At 38.0% G+C, this 22,613-nt stretch overlaps 1 protein-coding gene across 2 annotated transcripts in view; it reads left to right on the top strand.

Moving 5' to 3' along the window:
• The window catches only part of ITGB8 (integrin subunit beta 8), a 47,878-nt gene that overhangs the window by 23,442 nt on the left and 1,823 nt on the right, over positions 1 to 22,613 (top strand). Inside the window, exons 6-14 of one of the 2 annotated variants that reach the window (XM_083823215.1) lie at positions 896 to 1,054; positions 5,986 to 6,081; positions 6,175 to 6,264; positions 8,902 to 9,036; positions 11,949 to 12,354; positions 13,971 to 14,196; positions 15,205 to 15,308; positions 16,368 to 16,531; positions 16,624 to 22,359. In XM_083823215.1, the coding sequence (XP_083679341.1) occupies positions 896 to 1,054; positions 5,986 to 6,081; positions 6,175 to 6,264; positions 8,902 to 9,036; positions 11,949 to 12,354; positions 13,971 to 14,196; positions 15,205 to 15,308; positions 16,368 to 16,531; positions 16,624 to 16,746 (1,503 nt within the window). In that variant the 3' untranslated portion in view covers positions 16,747 to 22,359. Of the gene's footprint in view, positions 1 to 895; positions 1,055 to 5,985; positions 6,082 to 6,174; positions 6,265 to 8,901; positions 9,037 to 11,948; positions 12,355 to 13,970; positions 14,197 to 15,204; positions 15,309 to 16,367; positions 16,532 to 16,623; positions 22,360 to 22,613 lie in introns of those variants that run through there. The other variant, XM_083823214.1, reaches the window with a different exon arrangement.

Here is a 22,613-nt window from a genome sequence, read left to right as displayed (position 1 = left end):
GCAAGGAAGGAGGAAAAGGGAGGAAAAAATTGAATTAGTGAAAAAGGAGACGAAATAATAGAGAGGGAGGATGAAGAAGCATATAAAGTGATTCGTGTCTGCCTCTCCAAAATTTGATTTAAAGCAGACATTATTCCTTGCAGAAAAATAAATGTTCTGGAAAAATTAAAACTGGCACCCAACCCAGACACAAGCTTGCCCTGCTACAACCTTCACATCACTGAATTCCTAAAGCACATTAAATTCACCTTTGCAGATGCTGCTTTGCTAGTAATCCCTTGGGATATTGATATTTGTTGTATTTTGGTGCATAGTGAAGATTTTCTCAATTTGCAGGTGCATGAAGACACACAAGCTATGTGTTTAGTGATTGGATGATCATATGCAAAAGTCCTTTCTGGAAAGCAGTGTAGGAAAAGGAAATTAGAGAATGACTAGAATATCAAGCAAATAAACAGAAAGTAAAAATAGAAGAGGGCACCAAGTAACGATACCAATTAATGCATATTTGTTGGTTGTAATGCTTTTGGGATCCCAGAGAATTATATGGTTGTTAAGCATATGCATTTGTATGTAATAACAATATGACAGCTGTTACTGAAGCCCACTATATAATGCATAGCTTGTTTATATTTTGAGGAATCTTCTTTCAAAAAGGAAAGCAAGTGGTAAGTGGATCTCTGACTCCCAGAAATAGTTTTCAGACATAGGATGTGAAGAATCTTTCCACACAAAAGCAGAATGAATGCTTTAAATATCCTGGTTTAAACTCAGCGCTGCTAAGTAGTGTAATACCGGGAAGTAGACTTCTACATTCATTTTTCATTTTGTTATTTATTATTTTAGAAAGTAGGTAAGTATCACTTTCTTAAGTTCAATTTTGTTTTCTTTTCAGAGCCACATTGGGTGGCGCAAAGAAGCCAAGCGACTACTTCTTGTGATGACAGATCAGACTTCCCACCTGGCCCTTGATAGTAAATTAGCGGGGATCGTAATTCCCCATGATGGAAACTGTCATTTGAAAGATAACGTGTACGTCAAAGCTACGAGTATGGTAAGGTATATGTCATACATTCTGCCTTCAGGGAAGTGGTGTAAATGAGGTTTTTGGATCAGTGCAAAGCATTGCTTTTAATTCAACTATTAGAATAATATTTTCCCAAGTAGGCAAGATGTAAAATAAAGAATACATCACATGGAAATATTGACATCCTTTGTATCTGGGATGAAGTATTGTTCAGTCTGAGTCAACAGTACAGAGCAGAGAAGAATATTTTACTGTTGTTTTAATTTTTTTTTGTTGTTGTTTTTGTTTTTTATTACCATCTCATTAGAATGGCACACATTTTCTATAAAATATAAATAGGAAGTTTCTGTGATATTTTGCAGGAGAAGAAGCAGGTACAAATTGCATGTTTGTGCTAATAAGACAAAGGTAGTGGTCATGCATTATGGTCAGAAGGTTCGTAGTTGCATTGATTGAGCAAGCTTTGTAAGAGTGAAACTGAAGATGTACAGCACCAATGAACTAGTCCAACCTAGATGGACTAGAAAATATTTTGGTGACACAAAGCTTTGCTGTGTTAATGTAGCATTAAATACATCTGAATCTCACAGTATAAAACCATGTGTGGTAATACATACCTGTGTAAAAAGTTGCTTCAAATTCACTGTAACAAAACAATAAGACTTCAACAGGTATTTTTAGCTTTCAAAAAGATTTCTTCAAGTATAAAATAGCTATAGAGATACAAGAATTTTTTCTCTAAGATTTGTACTATTTAATTGCACTGTTTTATGAATGTAATTCATTCATTTAAGAAATGTGAATCATTTGAATCATTGCTTAATTGTTATGTAAGCATCAGAAAATGGAAATATGAACTGTGGTACAGAGCACATCAGGGTTTTCTTCTCGGTGCTCACTGCACTTAGCTGAAGCATCCAGCCTGCATTCCTGGCCAGGAGATCAGTGAGGGCTCAGTGCAGGCCAGGCTAGCCCTGAATTTAGTCCCAGTGCAGGGTGTTTACCGGGAGGCAGCAGGAGGCGGCGGCCGTATGGTGTACGTTTGTGAAACGCGGGAGGTTTCCAGGAATAGGTGGGTGTTTGGGACCTCGCTGAACGGAGGAAGCAACTAAGCATGTGCTGGCAGGAAGGCTGTCTGGATTTCCGATTATCTGATGTTCTTGCATTAATGCACTCCCTCTGTCACCTTTTGGATATTCCCTCACTGATGTCAGGATTATTTATTTCCCTCTTGCTAGTCTGTTCAGTTTCATTGTTTTTACAGTGTCCCTGGGATAAAAACAACCCCTTCCCTTATTCTGCTCAAAGCAAAGAATCCAGAAACTTTCCTTCCCAAAAGGAGAGCATACTTATTTGTTATGACGTCCCTATCTCTACTTTTTAATTCACTTTATTACACAAGTGCTATAGATAAAAATCTTTCCGTGGGATTCAGGATTTCTTTGGTAATAAAGATATTTTCAGTTTCAAAAAAAAAGAAAAAAAAAAAAAGAAAAAAAATCTATCCAACTTGGCAAATTAACTTCTTTGTAGTCTGGAAAACCTCACCAATATAAAATACAGACAAAATTAATTAATCTCTGTCAATGACAGATTGATGGCTGACTGAAGAAAGGGTTTTAAATGATTTTCTGAATTCTGGGCTGAACAATCATGATTTTATTGTCCCATATAGAGTAAGAAATCTCTATGATTTTTGGTGCTATTGATGCTTTCTGTGAAATTAGGTTGTCTTTCTTTTGCCACCCATATGAAATGACCTTGAAAGACACCTAGATTGGCACATTTTGACCCATGGCTTCTGGCCCATATATTTTTTCAACCGCTGGCTAATTCTTGCATGCCCACGTATAAAGTTTAGTGACAGGAGAGGTCTAGAATGGAAATCTTTCTCAGTGTCAGATATTTTCTGGAATAGATTTGAGATGATAACACACAATAGTGTCTATAAGGGCAGGTAGTTTCTTGCCTTTTTTTTCTTCTCACTAGTATAATAGTACTAACCTATAATAGTATATATTATTTTAGTCATATTCTCATTAGCCAGAGATCCATAAAGAAACAGGAAGAAACTTCAAATGAACAAGTAAAACCAGAAAAAGAAAATCTCTGTAACTAATATTTAAATGAGATGTCATGAAAGGTTGTCAAAAAAAAATGTAAAGAAGAAACATGGTTTTACTTTTTTTTTTTTCCTTCTCAGTGCAATTATGATATGAAATGTTAATTTTAAGAGTCATCTGTAATAACATTGTGCTCCTGCTTTCGTTCTTAGTGCCTGGTAGTCTAGAGAAGACTGAATCCTGGCATACTATATTTTATTCTTGTTGCAGTTAAGAGGCCTTTGCTTTATTTATTTGCAAAAAAACAATCTTTCCAGTTATTAATTTTTCTGCCTCTTTCTAACTTTTGTTAAGTAGTCATGCAGAGGTCAGAAAAAGTATAAAACAAGAAAGAAATCTAGTCCATTTTAATTAGATGTGTGCTTGGTTCACTCTCTTTCTGAAATACTTAATGTCTGTATCAGTTATCTTCTAGACTTAATACAGTAGGTTAAAATAATAAAATGAATGATGGAACTGGAACAAGAAGGAAGATCTAAAATGAGAATACATTCTCCTAAGCAGTAGTGGGAGTAGATAAGATAAAAATGCATAGAGTACACCAAGGTTTTTACAGCAAGCAAAATGAGGCTCCTTGAGTGACCAACAGTCCGTTATGTCATCTCCTTACACGCTTAAAATGAAAAAGATAGTATGGTTCTGCTGATGCATAAAAAAAAAAAATTCTAATAAGAAGGAAATTTTTCTTTCTAATCTGAAGTGAGAATATAATGTACTGTTAACCAAACTGGACACTGTAATGAGTTAGAGCTAAGAAATAGATGGGAGCCCAGTTTTACTTGCAAGCATGCTGTGTGATTTGGGGATCCAGTCCCTACAACCTTCGCATGTCTATGCATATCATCTCTTGACTTCAGTAAACTCCATCTGAATAAGCTTTTGTTTCATCAGGGGTTGGAAACCCATTTCTGATGCCACTGATCTCAAACTTTTGCCATTAGTTGCAGACGTTGAAGGTTCACTTTGCTGACATTTGGACATGTCTAGTGTCATATGGTAACCAGCAGACTGATTCGTTTGAGCACCCTCTCACGATCCCTCACCACTGCCCCATGGTGCAGGAGATGTTTGTAGAACATCTGGCTTTACTAGGACATGTCCTGGGACCACTTGGTGCATTTGTGATCTGCCAGCCTGGTGCATGTGGCGTGTAGGCTTGTGCAGGACAATGGAGGCCCAACCCCTGTGGTCTGTGGTCATGGAGAGAGGGAAAAGGCCTTAATGCTGTGTTGTGAAATTGGCAATGCGGCCACTGCTGCTGCACTTCACCTGTAAGTGTGCTGTGTACCAGTATTTATGCTCCCTGGACCCTCATGTATGACATGCTCCGCAGCTGCAGCTGTTAAGAAGGCCTGTTTATTGCTGTATTGCTTAACAATCGTTACTTATCTTAAAGAATATAATCTCTTATCAAGAATAAGTAAGTTGAGATCCTTGCTAAGATCAAACTGCAGCAAGGAATTCCTTTCTTCTTTCTATACAAGGCTATTTACAGTAGTGCAATGTGGTGGAAAATGGATTTTACCCCCTTGCATAACTTTGTCTCTGCTGTCCTGGCTTTCAAATTACTGTTAGGATAGCAGTTGACTTGCAGGGTGCCTTGAATAACAAGTGGCACTCCAAGGAGTAATGAATTGTGCATGAAAACAGGGAGAGTGTGTTTGTGTAGGAGAGAGGGAGAGAGAGAGAGAGAATAAGGGACAGATGATGAAAAATGTCAGGAAGAGAAAGACAGCAGAAATAGGTGGGGGAAAGACATTGAAAAACCTGACGTATGTATATTGCTCTCCTGAGGAAAACTCGTGGAGGGTAAACACAGGCAACTTCCCTATGTTTAGTCATGAATTTTAAATGTTGAAATTATTTCTTAGGAAGCATTCACAGACACACATATATGGTAAATCAGCAGTGACTTTCAGATACAGTTTGTTTTAGAGTACTGGAACTGGAGGAATGCCACGCAGCACAGATGTGCAGAGCCCACTGGGACCACACAAACACCTCTGTGCTTCCCCATTTCTTGGATGAAGGGATAGCCACACACCTCTTGTTCCCAAATCCATGTCAGATCTTTCAACAAGAAGTATAGGAGGGCAGGTCACAGCACAGGACATGGCATAATAGTCACTTCACCAAGTAGAACAATGTCAACACGGGGGAGAGATGTGAAACTCATGAAACCTTCAAGCACAGGCATGGTTCAGAAACTGTAGCAGGCCATTGTAGTGATGGCTGGGGGCATCACTCCTAAGGCAAGTCTTGGAGAAAGGTGTCAGCTGTAAGATATGTATAGGATATTGATGTTGCTAGAACCTGACCCATTTAGCTGATGTGTCTGATTCCTGATGCCAAAACACGTTTCTGAGAAACAAACTTAATGACTCACCTTGCAACTCCCAAAAGCACACCTCATCTGATGTCATTCTTCCTCCCTGACTTTTGCGCAAGAACCCGCCTGTTGTTCTCAGGAATCCTGTTGTTCTTCCAGACAGACCATGGACAACACCGTATCCAGCTGCTGTTTCATGAGCATCAGACTCAAACCAGCAAAATGGTGCTGTGTGAAGAGTCCAGTTAGTCCTCCCAGTGTGCAGCACCACTGCCTAGCTGACAACAAGAGAAGCCTGTCACAGCCGACTTGATGTGCTGGTGATTTGTTTTTTTCTGTCACGGTCTGCATTTGGTCAGTCCCACCTTCTTTTGGATGTAGGCCCAGTATTCCTTTGTACATTTAGAAATAAGGATTGGAGTAGCTTTGGGGTCCTGTATTGTGTTATATATAAAATGTAAGGTTTTCCCCTACTAAACCTCATTTTTTTCTGTTGTATTTTGCAGGAGCATCCATCTCTTGGGCAGCTGTCTGAAAAATTGATTGACAATAACATCAATGTTATTTTTGCAGTTCAAGGAAGCCAGTTCCATTGGTATAAAGTAGGTTAGAAATCAAATTATTTTTCCAAATTTGAAAACACAGTATTTATATTAAATATTAAAACTGTGCATAAACTACTGTATTTTTCACAGGATCTGTTACCTCTGTTGCCTGGTACTGTTGCAAGACAAATAGAATCACAAGCAGCAAATCTCAATGATTTGGTGGTAGAAGCCTATCAGGTATGATCAGAATGACATTGTTGGATGCTGTATTTGTACAGGATTTTTTCACCTTTTATAGGCTAGAGCCTAAAGTTGGAATTTCCAGGATGTTGGCTCCTATCTGAAGTCCACCAGGATAGGTTTCCTAATTTTCTGAATGTCCAGGTTGGTGGTGGGTGATACTGTCCCACAATAGCCATTCAAATCTCGAAGGCTGTTGGGGTCTCAAAGCCAAGAGCTGGCACTTTTTCTTTACTAAGGATGCTCCTTAATATGATGTTTGATTCTTTGCACCTCTTGCCATGCTACTTCAAAAGAAAAGTCGGTCTCATTTGTATTTTGGAATCTCAGATCTTTAGTTATAAACCTGACGCTATTATCTGGGCATCATATAAATTCAGAACAAAAAGATGCTGCAGTATGTAGAGGGTTTTACAGCATGAATTCCTAGCAAATGGACAACAGGTGGGAATTTACAAGGATGCACTTTGACAACAGGGTATTTTGGGTATTGTGGAAAGCAGCATTTACTTTGCACAAAGCAGTGTGATGACTCAGGGTTTTAAGGCATTGCAGCGAAGAAGAGTTTTGATAGGGATTTGAGAGAGAACAATGGAAATGGCTTTGTGAACTTCTGGGAGGAGTTCTCAACTGGAAGTAATAGTATGGGAAAGAGCATAAAGTTATTTTTCATAAATGATTGGCAAGGAATGGCAGCGTGAAATTGGAGACTGTCATCTTGGTAGTGAGTGGGAAGGGGGATAAACAGGTTTGAAAAAAAAAACCATATAGTATATATTTGATGTAATAGAGTAAAGGGAGCCCATACAGCAGCAGCAAAATAAAAGTCATGGATTAGACAGTTGAATGCTGTCAAGGTGTGCAAGTTACATAAACATACAAGATTCAAAAGCTGAAAGATCAGCTACAAGCCTGTATGCAAGGTATTAATGTGCATCACATTAATTATTTGGAGATGGAATAAAATCATCCATTGTACTAGGTTAACAACGTAAATTAGGCTATTTGGTTGCTTTCAGCAACCATTGGCTTTAGTGAAGAGCCGAGTCCCAGTCTATTACTAGCAATAGAGTGGGTTTGTGCTCATTTTTCACAGTCGCATGTTGGAAATGTTGTGTAGAAGTCAAAGACAGCCAAAAGCAGAGGAAGTATAATCAAGTATAATCAAATTGCATAAAAGTTCTCTCTGGTATTATACTTTCTCTTATGAAATCAAGAAATTTCATTTTGAATATAGAGGCTTGCAGGAAACTGTAAAATACTGCTGGCAAAAAAAAAAAAAAAAACAAAAAACCTGAAACTCATGGTTCTTTTACCCCTTTTAGACTGTCCATCCTAAAGTGAATCAGAGTTTTTACAGTATAATACAGGGCAAACATTCAAGGAGAGGAAATAAAAATTTACAAAATAATCCTTTTATTTAAATAGAAGATTCTGTGGGACTTTCCTGCTCCAGCCACCCCCAGTTTGTTCTTGCCTTATTTTCATTTTTTTGACAGTATTTTCCTTCCCATTCTAACTCTATTGGATTTGATACTTCTGAGGTTTTTTATCATGTTTTTAGTGGCTTGTAATATACAAACACACAGCGAACAGGGCTTGAATGTTTTGCTTTCTTGATAGCAAAAGTACTTACATAAGAAAATAAATTTAGTGTTGATGTTTGATGGCAGTGAGCCTCTTGCACTCTTCTTCTAAGCAGGGAAGCCTTAGGCTTAGTTGTGGAAAACCCTGGGTGAAAATCCCTGTCTAAAAAGCCAAAGATGAGTCACTAATTTTCAAAAAGTCACTAAGATAAACATATGTTCAGATTCATGTAATTAAATTTCCGTTTGTAACAATAAAATATCCCATTTTAAAAATAGTAAAATGCAAGGAATTTTAGTAATCTTTTTGTGCAATTTTCATCTCATAGAATTTTACAGGGTTTTAATATATTTGTAGAAGGAAAAGAAGTAATATTCCTTCTATAATTACTAAGTAAGATTTTAGAGGTTGCAGTAAGTACTAGTTATGAAGTAGTTGGCTTTTTCATTATTTTATATTGTAAAAAGCTCTAATGGGAATCAACCAGTTGTTGACTTACATAGACCTAGCTGACCCAAATAAATCAGTAAGGGTAATCCCAGTAGCCTTTATATCACCCTAAAGTTTGCTCAGAGGAAACTTTGCCAAGACAAATGCAAAATATCAGAAGTTTAAAGCATCAATTCCATCAGTAACTTTTTCTGCTGAATAATAATGGCTGTATGTATGTCTACTGTTTTATTTTGAGTGTGTAGCTAAAATACAGAATAGTCTCTCAAAAAATAAGTGTTTTTTGTTACACATGGTTGCTGGAATAGATTTTCAAATTGCCAAAAATACAGCCTCAAAACCATTTTAGAAAAGCTGAAAATATTTTTTATCTGGAAAACGTAATCCTCTTTATCAGAATTATGAGTTCACTGGTTGTGTATATTTGGAATGTAATCAAGTCTTTATATGGGAAACAATGCTTTAATTCATTCCTATATTCATGCAGACAAGCTTTCTTCATTTTTAGTTAGTCATAGTAGTAGTACTTGGTATTAGTCACTAGTACACATTATATATTGAGATGCAATGCAACTAAAAGTTGTTTTCTGGTTACAGAAACTAATCTCTGAAGTGAAAATCCAAGTGGATAACCAGATCCAGGATCTTAATTTCAATATCACTGCAATCTGTCCTGATGGAAGTAAAAAAACTGGCATGGAAGGATGTAAAAATGTGGGATATAATGAAGAAGTATGTTTATAGTTCTCTTTCTTCAAGGAGCTGGAATACTTACTTTTCTGTTTGGTTGGGTTTCAATGGTGTGAAATCTTCTAGGGATTTACTCAAACTGAAACTGGATTTTAGTGATTAATTATCACAGACTCTCTATTATTCTTGGGTTTTATTTTTCCTGAATCTTATTTTAATTCTCACTAATCTCATGAGACTAAGGCTGAAAGCTTTTCCTGAAAGCTAATGTCCATTAAAACTATCCTTCTTTGTCCTTTGCTGGACACAATGGCCGTGTTCATTGTGATAAAATTTGTACTTAAAGAGGTTGAAAGATAATCACCCAATGGAAAAGAATCATTGGAATTTGTGCTACTTGGATCTGTGGGAGACACCACCTTTTCCTCTCCTTGCTCTGCTAGCCTTCTTGCACACTCAGAGTCATGGGTAATTAGTTTATTTTATAAATCAAATTAATAAAATGATTTATCCCCATTTGGATTGGTGCCACCTACTGAATGAAATGGATTTTAAAACTGGAGCATCGTGCACCGTGAAAATGCAGGGGAAGATGTCTGGCTTATATAAAGAACATAATTTTCTTCCGAGAACGACTTCTTTGTGCCTTGATATATTTATTTGATTGCTTGGACCAGCAGAGTAATTCCTTTAGCTTGCCAGGAAGAGGTCTGTGTTTCTGGAGAGCGAGGTCAAGGAGTTCTTTCCTTCTTGCAACGTACACATAGGTCAGCTGATGCGATTTGATTGTGTCTGTGTGTAGAAATAGCAAAGCAAAACAGTAGGTTAAATGCGTGAATTTTAAATATGTTCATTTAAATGTGTTTTATACTATTCTGTATTTTGTCTGAATAATTTGCTGCTGATTAGCTGCTACTCTTTAAGGGAGATATGTTTTTCTTCTTAACTCATCTCTTCTACAGTGTTGTTCCCTGTGTATGTCATAAGAAATAGGATTGGAATTTGTTTTGTTTAATGAAAAGAAAAATATTTATATCTGGTTCTTTTTAATAAAAAGCTGAGCCAGTTGATTGTAAAAGATTGCATGTGGTCCTAAGCTTACTGCGGTTGAAAATGAGCCATCCTCAAGAGATTAATTTATTTTTAACCGTAAATCCTCCTTTCAGTATTTGTTTACAGGCTAAATGCTTTTCCTTAATTCTCACATTCCTTTCATTGTCTAATCCTTCTTCCTTCCTTTTCTTACCAAAACACAAAAGTGTATTATATTTGGGAAGAATCCTATGGCCTCTTCAGGGTGCAAAACTAACTTTGGCAATTAGTGAGCGTCAGTGTTCACGGTGCCATAATTATTCAGTTGTAATAAGTTTAATCTTTCTGCTGCTGTGTTCAGACCCATCACATTTCATGACTCACAGGCAAGACATGGTTTGTGCTTCCCTCCCATCTCCTTGCCGATCCTCCGGCGGTGTTGTACGTGAAGATCATGTTTTCTAGCAGGGCTCTGTGTCGAACACAAAGCACGTTCTCTAGCTGCAGCCTTTCCTCCCCACACAATCTGCACCTGCCGTGTGAATCCTTGGGGCATATCCACACTTTCTAATGGAAGAAGCCTCAAGCACAGAGGCTGCAGGCAGCTGAGGGGTTACGCACGCAATAGCGCACTTGAAAAAAAAAAAAGAAGAAGAAAAGCAAAAAGAGAGAGACAAAGCCTTTATGCACCCTGGATGGGACAGTTAAGAAGTGCATGCTCTGCACTGCATTCTTCTCCTGTTCTTGTAGGCAGCCGCGGCCCGGCTGGCCACAAAGCTGCCATTGTCGAGCAGGGTGGGGGCGCAGTGGGAGGGGGGGACCGCCAAGAAATGAATGCTCGCAGTCTCTGTGGATGCTTTCAGCCTCCCGTGTAATCAGTTTCTTACGTTTTCAGTTCTTTTGAGTTGGAAATCTTTGTTCTTTGGTGGTAAACAGTAAAGTTACTTGCGTCTGTCAGGCTCTTTTCTCACCTTGTCTTCTTGGTGGTGCTTTCTCTGCAAGGAGGCTGGGAAGAGTTGTTCACAGTCAGCAGGCTATACAGCCTTAGTGAGAATACCCTGTCAGGAGCCCACCAGGCAAAAAAATAAAAATAAAGGTAACTGTGAAATACAAAGACTGCTATGGTGAAAATACTACAGATATCAAAGCTGTCAGAGATTTGGTAGTCACTAATGCCAGCTCTGTGACAGTCACCAGCCACCAAAATGAGCCAGGGCCCTGTGCCAAGGCTCTGGAAAGCCGCAGGGGCTGATGCTGCAGTGAGCTCTGCCAGCAGCAAGGACCCAGGGCATGGTGGCGAGGGCATGCCATGGGCAGCACATGGGTGCTGGCTCCATCCCGAAGCAGCGCTTGGCCTGCCTAGGGTAGGGCCACAGCAAGAGCAGCAATACTCTCTTGGTTCATCCCCATCACTGGACAGGGAAACGTAAGCTGCTGCTAAGGTGTGAGCCATTTCTGTGTTTTAGCAGGAGTAGGTAGGGCCTCCTGAACAAAAAGTCTGTGTATTTTCTATTTCCACAGAAGACTTTCTGCAACAAGAACATTTATTATAGATTGTTTTTATGATGAGTATCTCTGCTTCTGTTTGTGTTTGTCTTGCTCAAGCTGATCTTGAGTGTTTCTATAATTTACACAGAATGAACACTTTAAATAAAAGGAGGACTATGGTACTTCTATGGGTATTTAAACTTGTCTTCTGCAACAGGAGAAGTAGACAGCTGCTAATCTTCTGTTGCTATGGTTTAACTGTATTTGTGATGCCTATCTTTGCTAATATATTTCACAAGTGGGCACTGTATCTTTTCTTATTACCAGCTAGTGCATATACATAATGTGAGATTCTGCTTTATTTGTTCGTTAAAAAATGTAAGCAATTTATAGGAAATTGTAACAATGTAAAATATACCTTTATTTCTTCTTAGGTACTTTTCAATGTATCAGTTACAATGAAAGGATGTGACACAACTGGAGGAAGAAAATATGCGATACTTAAGCCTATCGGTTTCAATGAAACCACCATCATTAATGTACAGAAAAGCTGTGCCTGTCAGAGTGGAGATGGTGCAAGGCAGAAAAGAGTGTGGGCTGATGAAACTTTTCCTGATGGCAAACAGCCCCATTGCAGTGACAACGACTGTAGCTCTCATGGAGATATGGTTCCTTCTGAGAGGTGCAGGCGACAGCCGGACCAGCCCATCTGCAGTGGTCAAGGAAACTGCATAGATGGAAAATGTTTCTGCTACAAAAATAAGCTAGGCAAGGTGTATGGCAAGTACTGCGAAATGGATGACTTTTCCTGCCCGTATCACCAGGGAAACTTATGTTCTGGTAAGCTGCTGAATTTAAGTCTGTGCTTTGTTTCTCTTTTGTTTTGTTTTCTGAGACTTTTAAGTTAATGTTATTATGGAAAAATGTGATTTAATCAGTATCACTGTCTCTACCAGAATATATTTTTCCCCTCAAAAGTAATTTTTGAAGTATTTTTAAATCTGTTCCGCTGTCCTGCCTCCTTTCATTTCACTGTATGCTGACCAATTTGTGAACTGAGGGACCAATTTTTTTCTGCTACAGTAGGATAAATTGAGAGTAATACTGGGGGCTTTGGCAGAGCTACTCTGGTTTTGCTCTGTTGGTGACTGTGAACTTTACATAAAATGGAGAGAAATAATGTTACCAAATTCTTTAAGTACTTCATTCCAACACAACGAATTATGGTTCATGTTCTCAATCTTCTTCCGTAACCCCAACAAACTTTGTGAATTTATTATTTCTTAACCTAAGCAGACCTCTCAAATTTGTGAGCTCACAAAGCCTGAGATGCGGTGGAAGAGGAAACAGGGAGATTTTTATCTAAGAGGTGTTGGGGTCTCTCATCTGTGATGGAGTCTCCTGCCCAAGGAAAACCTGCAGCACGAGGCCATGGCGGAGCAATGTGCCCCTTACTGGGATGTTTTACCGTGCAGAACCTTGCACTGAGATGCCTTGTGATCCCTTTACCTGCCTTTTGCCCAGCCCAGGCAGGTGAAGGGGCAGTCTATCCTCTATCCTCACCCCCTCTTGGGGGATCCCATGCAACCATCTCCCTGCAGCTTGTCTGTGGGTCCCTGGATCACGAGAAAGGCTATCGCAGTGCATGTGAAACACACACCACCGAGGCATAGCTGGGGAGATCTCAAGAGATTTGCTAGACCTGCAAGTGCTTTATGTGCTCTCTGTTTCTGTATTTCCTAAAGGTGTTTTCCCACGCTGTAAAACTGTGGCTAAACATTACCAGCGCATCAATTGTACACCTGCCTAAGTGTACTGCAACATGGAAAACATATGGGTTTTGCCCTAAAGCTCCCACTGCTTTGCCTGGAAAATTGTAAAGGCCACCAGAGGTTCTTTGTAGCCTTTGAGTCCTTGACGGTGTGCGTTTTAAGTTCTTATTACACAACCCACAGTTCATAAATACAGCAAAGCCACCTCTCCTGCTCAGTCATCTGTCCTCTAGAAAGGCAGAAAAGCATTGTTGTAATGCATCCTTCTGAAAAGAAAAAGTAAAAAAAAAAAAAAATAAATGACGTGCACATGAACTTGGTATTCCTTTCTCCCAAAATCTTGCCATTTATTTGAATTGAATGCTTTATTGCTACAGAGAAGTTTGTTTAGTTTGCTTGAAGACTACGTTCCTGAAAGTTGTGTAATTTTTAATTGCTGCTGCTTTCATCCAGGGCAACAGGGAAAATCCTAGTAAAACATTTCAGGATGAGATGAAGGTAGCAGCTTTTGCTCAAATAAGCAACAAACAGCAGCCATAAATATGTATCATGGTAACAATTTCAGCCTGATTTGTTAACTTAAAAAACTTATCAGCAAGGCATCAGCAATACAAATGTATGCATGTAAAAACTAACTTTCTGTTTTCATAAAAGCATTTGACTCAAGATTATCTGATGTTGTAGGTAATGGTGAATGTGAAGCTGGTAAATGTAAATGCTTTGCTGGCTGGGAAGGGGACCGTTGCCAGTGTTCGTTACAATCAGCAAAACAGTGCCTGAATTCAAAGGGCCAGATTTGCAGTGGAAGAGGAAATTGTGTATGTGGAAAGTGTGAGTGCACTGACCCAAGAAGCTTTGGCCGTTTGTGTGAATATTGCCCTGCTTGTAACAAAGCCTGCGAAGAAAACTGGTACGTCTCTTGTACTAGACTTGATGTTTAACTGTAGTGTTGAAACCAGAAGGAATATTTCTGCTTGGCTAGATGTGTGCTGTTTTTTTAGATGCTAGGCTACAGGAAACTCAGAATTCCTTATGCTTCCCTGATGAAGGAAGGAGGTGCGGAAGAAGAGCGGTGCCTGTGCACTGTCACCACCATCACTCAGCGGAGCAGGGCTGGTCTTACCCAGAGAACAGCATTCCCCACTACACTTGGGCTTTGCTGTGCTAATTCTAAGCCATGTCATTTTTCCTTATCCATGTAAGGAAAGGACAGAGGTCAAAATCATCAGCTAAAGGAGGAGAGAAGTCAGACCAGCCTGTTGGTGACACACTGGGACTGACTTAGAGAGTAAATGAAACCCTGTCCTTGGGCACGGTTCTTCTGCACTCTCCTGTTAGCACATGTAACTTCCTGCATCCCAAAGTGGATAAGAAGGTGACAAATAGGCCTCTGTTGGAAGGGGAAATGCAGTAGAAACAATTGTTTATGTACATTCATTTGAATGATAGCTCAGCTGGAGGGACAAGCTGGGCCATGTGTGAAAAGGTGACTGCTAGATAAAATGCAGTTAGCCCTGCTGGCTGAAACATGTCCAAAGTCAAGCATGTATCCCGATGAGACTGATAGGTAAGAAAGACTAAGACTGAACTAGAGTCTGTAAGGGGAAGAGATGGTGCTAGACCCTCAGCTACCCCCCTGAAGAACACACATCACAAAGTGCAGAGGAGGGGCCGGATGGAAGTGGCTTGAGGCCAGCCAGATGCTTTACTTTATTACGTCTGTCTGGTCAGTTCTGAGAAGTATCACAGGGATAAAATGCTGAGGAAGGCATCACATTTCAAAAAAATAATAAATGTCGCAATGTTTTTACTAACAACAGGAAAACATTATGTGCAAGTGATACATCAGCTTGTTGATACAATCTCCGTAAGGGGAGTGCAGAGAAAGACAGGTTTTAATGACATTTCTCTTCCATAGGAATTGTGTTCAGTGCCATCATTCTAACAATGCATCTCAAGCTAAACTTGACCAGTGTAAAACCTCATGTGCTTACCTGTTACATTACATTGACCAAACTTCAGGTATGTGGTATTTTCTAGGTAATTTTGGTAAGAGATGAGAATCTGTGAGGATTAATAACTGAATTCACCACTGTTACAATGTCTTTCAAAAGTGTGTCAGTATTATTGTAATAACAAAGCAGGAAAAAAGGAGCAATCACTCCTAGCTTCAGGGAAAATTAAAGATAAATAATAACAGGAAGTGTAACTGGCAAGCATTGCTAAATAGACTTCCCAACTCCTTGAGAAGCTACATCTAATAATAATGAATCCTGCCTGAGTAATACTTAAAGAAATATTTATAAATATCCATTATGGCGTTTGGATGTTTTATTACTTCAGATATGTATACATAATTTGATATTATCCGAAATTAAGAATAATTAAATATAATGCCTACCTCACTTTCAGCAATGTTTAAATACCTCTTTCAAGTACCAAAAAATATATATATATAGTTTTGAGGACTTTGAAAGACTAAAATATTATTTGATAAAATATTGTAAAGCTTAACTGCTCCACATTGCAACAAAAAAGGACATAAATGGCTATTTTGTCACTTCACATTTTTCTCTTTTAAGGTTCATAAATGAGAAAACTAATTGAGAATACTTTTCTCTTGAGCTTCATATTAATTAGAAGAAAGCCAACTGCGTGAGAGAAGTTGGCCAGTGAAGAGAGTACTGGACAAGGAATCAAGAAACTACGTTTTCTTTCATATTTTGCCAATGATATGTGCTCTAATCTTGTGAAAATTAAACTATTTTGGCCCCACACACCTCCACAAATTCATCTTTTCTGTTTCAGCTGTAAACTCATCAGTTTGCAGAGAATTTATGGTGGCCAACACAGTGAAGCCTTACTCTTACTTTTGTAGATTAAAAAGATAACATTTGACCATTTGGTCTTGATGTGCTTTGTTTTAAAAGCTTGTGTATGGCAACTTATTTTCCCTTAACTTTTATCAGCCTTGTGTTACATCTATGCCCCTTTAATATGCAGGGTTAAATATAAATGTGCTTGAGGGATGTGCCGATTCCATGTGCTAGGCTTTTCACTTGTGTTTTCCTTTCATTGCAGAATGTTTCTCTGGACGAAGCTACTTCAGAGTGTTTTCCATAATCTTTATAGTTACATTTCTGATTGGGTTGCTTGTTGTACTTATCATCAGGCAGATAATTCTGCAGGGGAATAGCAATAAAGTTAAATCTTCAGCTGATTACAGAGTGTCTGCAACAAAGAAGGTAATTGATTTCCGAGCCATCCTATTCAGTAATATTTTCTTGCACATAAAAGTTAGCTAATTGTTGATAAAAATTGTATCTTCTCCTTCAAGGATAAGATGTTTTTGCCTACTGTTTGTACAAGAACAGTAACATACAGACGAGACAAACCAGAGGAAATAAATATCGACATCAGCAAGTTACGATTAAACGAAACTTTCAAGTGTGAATTCTGAAGACTGTGTTTTCTGCAAATTTCTATTTTCATCATTCTCTACTTTTTAAAAGTTACCACTCTGTCAGAGTCTTGACTGTTGCTGTTTGTTTTCGTGTCATGCATTTTGTTGGATACTGTAACAAAGTGACATGTAAGCATATTCACATAATGTGACTATGTCTGAACTATAGCTGCTGTATTTTTTATTTTTTTTTGAAAGAGGAATGTGCGTTACTACTGTTCAGGAACGTTAGTGTTGATGTAGCACTTTAATGTATTCTAATTTATTTAGTTCTGGCATAGAATGTAGATATGAACAGGTCTGACAAAGCACTGATCTCGCTGTACATGTAGCTAGTACTGATATGCTCTGTGGGAATGGACAAAGCTGTGACTGAAATATTAACATTGCTGTATATTATAGCAATAGGTGAAACTATTCAAATGCTCTTAAATAGAGTAAACGGTACTTTTATAGTTCTCTCAGTTGACTAAATTCCACTGATTTGTCTGCTTTAGCCTCTTAGCTTTTCCTCGTTACTTAATAAAAATGACTGGATTAAATGAGTGCTTAGTTACTGGTGTGTGTGCATAGTTGTGTGTGTAAACGCACACATGTACACACAGATAAATATATATATATATAGTTTTTTATGCATTATTTCACTTAAAGATAATTTATATCTGATAGAGAGAATTTTTTAGCTTTTTTACTTGTTTCAACATAAAAACTTTATATGAATTTTAAGATATTTGAAAAACTGAGTGGATACAGAAAATGAGAGTTCCTTTGTCCACCAGCGTCACCTACATGGCATCACTGCCAGCCTCACTTCGCCTTTGGAGTCAGCAGCATCAACTCCACTGCAATCAGATAAACTGCACCAGAGATGTGTTTGGTTTGCTAGCTACATGTCAGTGTTTTGCCAAATGAGGGCTTTGTTCTTTTTGTATGTTGGACATAAGTCTGATTTTACACACGTGCTCTTTTTTCTAAGTAAATTAGTTGGCGGGATTAGTTTTCTTGAATTCTTACTTAACCACTTCAATTTTTGTGACTGTGCATTGAGAAATGTGTCCAGTGTGATGTGAAAAATAATCTGCAATTTGAAAGAAGGTGAGGAAGACAGGAGTCATTTTCTCAAGAGAACACATTAATTGACTTCATAAATATATGATCACATTCTGCCTTCAGAGGTGGGCAAAACTCTTCTAAACACAGTGGGACCAATATAAGCTTATCTGAGAGTAGAATTTGAGCTACAAGGTTGAACTGAAGCATTTTCTTACCCTTGAAACTGGCTGTAGTGGTAGAAGATGTGTTATGGCTGTATGCTAATTGGAAGAGTCAACTAACCTTTACTTACCTTGTTACTTACCTTATTTACTTTCCAAGACCCTAAGCAATTCTGGTCAATGTCTGTGAAATGTGCAGTAAAATCTTGCTGGCAAAAAAAAAAATAATAATAATCTCATAAGATATTATGCAGTCATTTTAGCAATATTAATTACTGAAATATTAATCTGTAATTGCCATAGATCATAGTAACACAAACAAAACAGGACCACTTTCTATGCAGTTTGGTAGAAATTAGTATGTATTAATATTTCATATTCAATATTTCTTCTTAAATTCCCGCTGAAATCTGAGTAATATAGAGGTGACAGGAGGGTAGGATGCAAAACAAATGAATATTATGTGAGTGTTCACAATGAATTTCTTGAGTCATGCGTCAAGTGAGGGATTGAGAAAAATAAAAACAGAGGCAGTGGTCTTTCAATTAAACTGTCATAAAAGCTTTAGATTTTAGGGCTTATTTTTGTTTAAAAAAAAAAAAAAAGTTGTGAACTAGCCTATGAAATGTTTCTGAAGCAATCCTCAGAGCAGTCCCCGAGCTTTCCACCGTTCAGCTAAAAGTAAAGGTGGTGTCCTTACACTGACCCTGATTTTACTGATCGCTTCATTGTAATATCTTAGTTATAAATTAATTCTGTCTGAAGATTTGCTCTGTAATGTATTAACTATACCTTGAACTTTCCTTTTCTTTTTAAAATGCATAGAACCATTTTCCTCCCGTGTAAATTAGCAGACTCTGAGCCATTGGTATCAGTGGAATTAAGATAAAAGATCTGCAAAGGTTTGCTTACTATTGTCCTTGTCACGATTCGGTAGTATTTTTAGGCGAGTAAGAAACAAAATCTCTGATTTTCTGTTTCACTTAGCAAAACAAAGCAAAGAAATACAACCTCACTCGGGAATATCTGGGTGTTTAACAAAAGGCTAACATGATTATGTTATTTAAACAATGTGATACAATTTTTTGAACAGAAAAGATTCCTCAGCATACATTTCTCATAACAGCTCTTAAGCCACTTACTGAAGTGTTAGCTATTGTTTTTTTCTCTAGAAATTATTTTTCTCTGTTAGAGGGAGTTAATTGTGTGACTAGGGGACAATGAAACTGGGGTCTTTGTGGGGAGAAAGATCTGATCTGTATCACCCATCATCCAGACACGTCACATCGCTGCCAGTCTTCTCCTGTAGCGCTTTGTTGGCATTGCAGTGCTGCCTGTGAAGGGGCATGGCCAGTATTTCCTTATCACAGACTTGCCTGCATGTTTCATGTGCTCTGGTCACATTGAGCAGGCTTGCAAGACAAAATTGCAATGTAAGCTGCTTGCTGTCCTAAGGCAAAAAATATATATATTGAATACATATAATTTTTTTAAGGCCTTTTCTTGCATCTCACTCACTGCTTTGCTGTATTGTGGAGGGGGCTAGTGAAAAAGAATAAGCTGCTGCTAATGTGACAGGTCAAGGCTTTTATAAGGCCCATGGGGAGCCTATATAGAGCAGGATCCTTGGGAGGAGGCTTTGTTTCTGGGGATGGAATCTATCCATGAGAAACTCTGGCTTTACTTGGTACTTGTTTCGCTCTGCCTTTGACCATGTTTTTCAGAAGAGCTGCTGCAGGAGATGAATAGCCCAACAAAAGCCTCACTATTTAGGGAGCTGTGTTCCCTCAGCACATGACCTTAAATGAGAAAGCAGCCTGTAATTCACAAAGAATTTCCTCAGCAATTGCAGAAGGACTGTGCTTCCTATAGTGCTTAGTATGGGAGATATTACAGACAAATTAATTCAGATTAGTTTTCAATGTATTGTGCATCAAAGATGTTTGTAAAAATAGGGGGAAAAATATCTATCCTCAGCACATTTCAAACTTTTTAAATAAAACTTCTTATACTAGGCTGCTTCAAAAAATGAAAAAAAGGTCAAATGATTTGACCGCATGCCTATACCCAAAAATATACAGACAGATACTCTGGCACCTCATCACTGGTTAGCAGGATTGTTTTTAGATTTCCTCTGAGAAATCCTCCTGAGAATTCCTCTGAGCATCTGCATGACTCTTCACAGCAGATTTGTTAATGCTAAAAATCTGTGTATAATTTTTAATTGTAATCCCACATTATTTTTACCATTTATCAATTGTGTAACATTTTAGAAATGACACTTTTATGCAATTAAAACACACGTCTTCAGATTTTTTTTAGACTCTAAAATGAAGAAATACTATGAATTGATTATTTCCAAGCATCATGAGCATGTTAGTAACATCACTGTAGATGTGTGTGGGAAAATAGCTGTTTCATCCAGAAAACGTGCATATGGTATGTGAGGAATTTTCATTGTGCCCAGCTGAAATTCCCTTACGTTCACAAGCAGTGTTTCAAGTGGACCTTAAAAAGGAAGGACATTTGTATAGGCATAGTTTACATTTTATCTGTTATAATGTACTGGATTTATTTTTTCCTCTCTATGGTGTCATGAAAACCTGCTATGTAAAGTATTCTTCAGACTGCAGTGGAAAAAATTATTTTCCCAGTCTGATCATATATATTTGTTTCCTGCTTAGTGCGCATACTTAAGTGCACACGTGTTGCAAACTGGGGGAGAGAACATGTGAAGCAGCTTCAAGCAACCCTTAGTCCATAAGGAATAGTGAAGCCCAGGACAGAGAGGTCCTACTGTTTTTACAGTGGGCATCCCAAGCAGACACAAGGCGCCCTACAGTTCCCCGTAGCATCCCTACAGAGATGGTGCTCTGAGACCATACTGCTCTACATGTCAGGGCGGGAAGCCTTTTCAAAGCAGGCTGGCTGGGCCAGGGTGGCACTGTTTCTGTCCTGTATTTCCAACGCTTGTCCACACATTGGAAATACATAGTGTGCAGTCTGCAGTCCTAGGCTCTACAGGCTTTTTGCATCTTTACTCATCAAAAAAATGCTTGCCTGTAATCTAGAAAGAGACAACTGGTGCCAGTAAGTACTGTAAACATGGATGCTTCAGGCCTCCTTGAGAGCTTCTGAGAATGCTTTGGGCATCTGCCCATTCACTACAGCCCAGCCCCAAGATTTGCACTTGCCAGCCTTAAGTCAGGTTTTCTGTAGCCGGAAAAAGGCACTGCTCATAGAGACATTAATGCTGAACGAGTGCTGGGTGATGTTTACTTTGCTCTATGTGGGAAATGTAGTGCCAGTGTTCTTGCTGTCCACTTGAAACAGAAGAGCAAGATTTATTTAAGCAGGAATGGAGCAATAGTTAAGAGCGACACTACTTTTCAGTGATGATCTTGACACTGCTCGATGCACAGACATCTCATGGATAGTACAGAGTTGAAATTCATGGAGAGGAAAAAATGGTTAAAAGTAGCCAATGTGAGTGTATTTTATAGCGAACTAAATCAGTGGGATTCTTCTGAGTGCAAGCCAGCTCAGAATGATTGGTCTTTCTGAAAACAAATATGTAAATAAAAGTTGAAACAAAATAAATACATAGAAGTAGTACATTCTTCAGTTTAAGAAATGCTGCTCTGGAATGCATTTTCTCTTTTTTTCCTTTTCTGCACATACTGTTAAAAAAAAAAAAAAAGGTATACCTCCTTTAAAAAAAAAAAAAGTTTTGAAATCGGTCATTTGTTAAAACAATAGCTCTATCCAAATGCTAAATTTTCATCCTGATACCTATATTGTGTTTGAGCTGTTCCAGTTATATTTTGAAGGGGGACGTTGAAAGATGAGAGATTTGTTTGGAAAGTCATTTGTGTTGGAAGAATTCACTGTGCTAACATCTTCACTTTTACCTACTACTGCTTCAGAACCTAAAGATATGTTAAAGTGTCTTATTTAGCAATGGTGTGACAACTATTAATAATACTACAGTTTTAAACTTTCTATTTAACATATGCTACCTTTTGTAAAAAGTATATACAGATAAATAATGTTTCTCTAGATTTTATGCATAGAGAATGTTAGTAAGGGAAAAGGTTTTAAATAAATTTGTAACTTCTTACTGTCCATTTTCCATTTTAAATGATACTTTAAATCACTACTTTTGTTTGTCTGGAAATATACTGAATATTTTATTATTTAAAATAGTATACTTTTATAGCTGTTTATTAATTTCAGTTGACTACTAACTTCTATTTTGATATTTATTAATGAGTTGACACTGTAGTATATTGAGATGTTTATTTTTCTATCAGAGCTGTAACAACTATGACATAGCATTATTTTAATGCAACATCATTGTACTTGCTCTCTAAAAAATAAAATCAATATTTAATCCATATGGAATTTTCATATTTTTAACGCCTAGGATATCTGTGATAAGGAAGAGATGCTCACCTCTTTTTTAAGAAGTAAAGCATTTAAGGTATATGTACATGTCCAGAAGAGGAATTATATGATTACAGTGTTTTTAAATGGAATAATACTGGGTCAGGAGAGATCAGTCTAAATACAAGGAATACCAGTTTATCAGTTGCAGACAAACAGATGAATGCACATTTGGGATGGGCTTTGAGAATCTGGGGAGTCAGC

Source organism: Anser anser (assembly GCF_964211835.1).
Source record: "Anser anser genome assembly, chromosome: 2".
Lineage (NCBI taxonomy): Eukaryota > Metazoa > Chordata > Aves > Anseriformes > Anatidae > Anser > Anser anser.
This window is presented reverse-complemented; position numbering and strand designations above follow the sequence as displayed.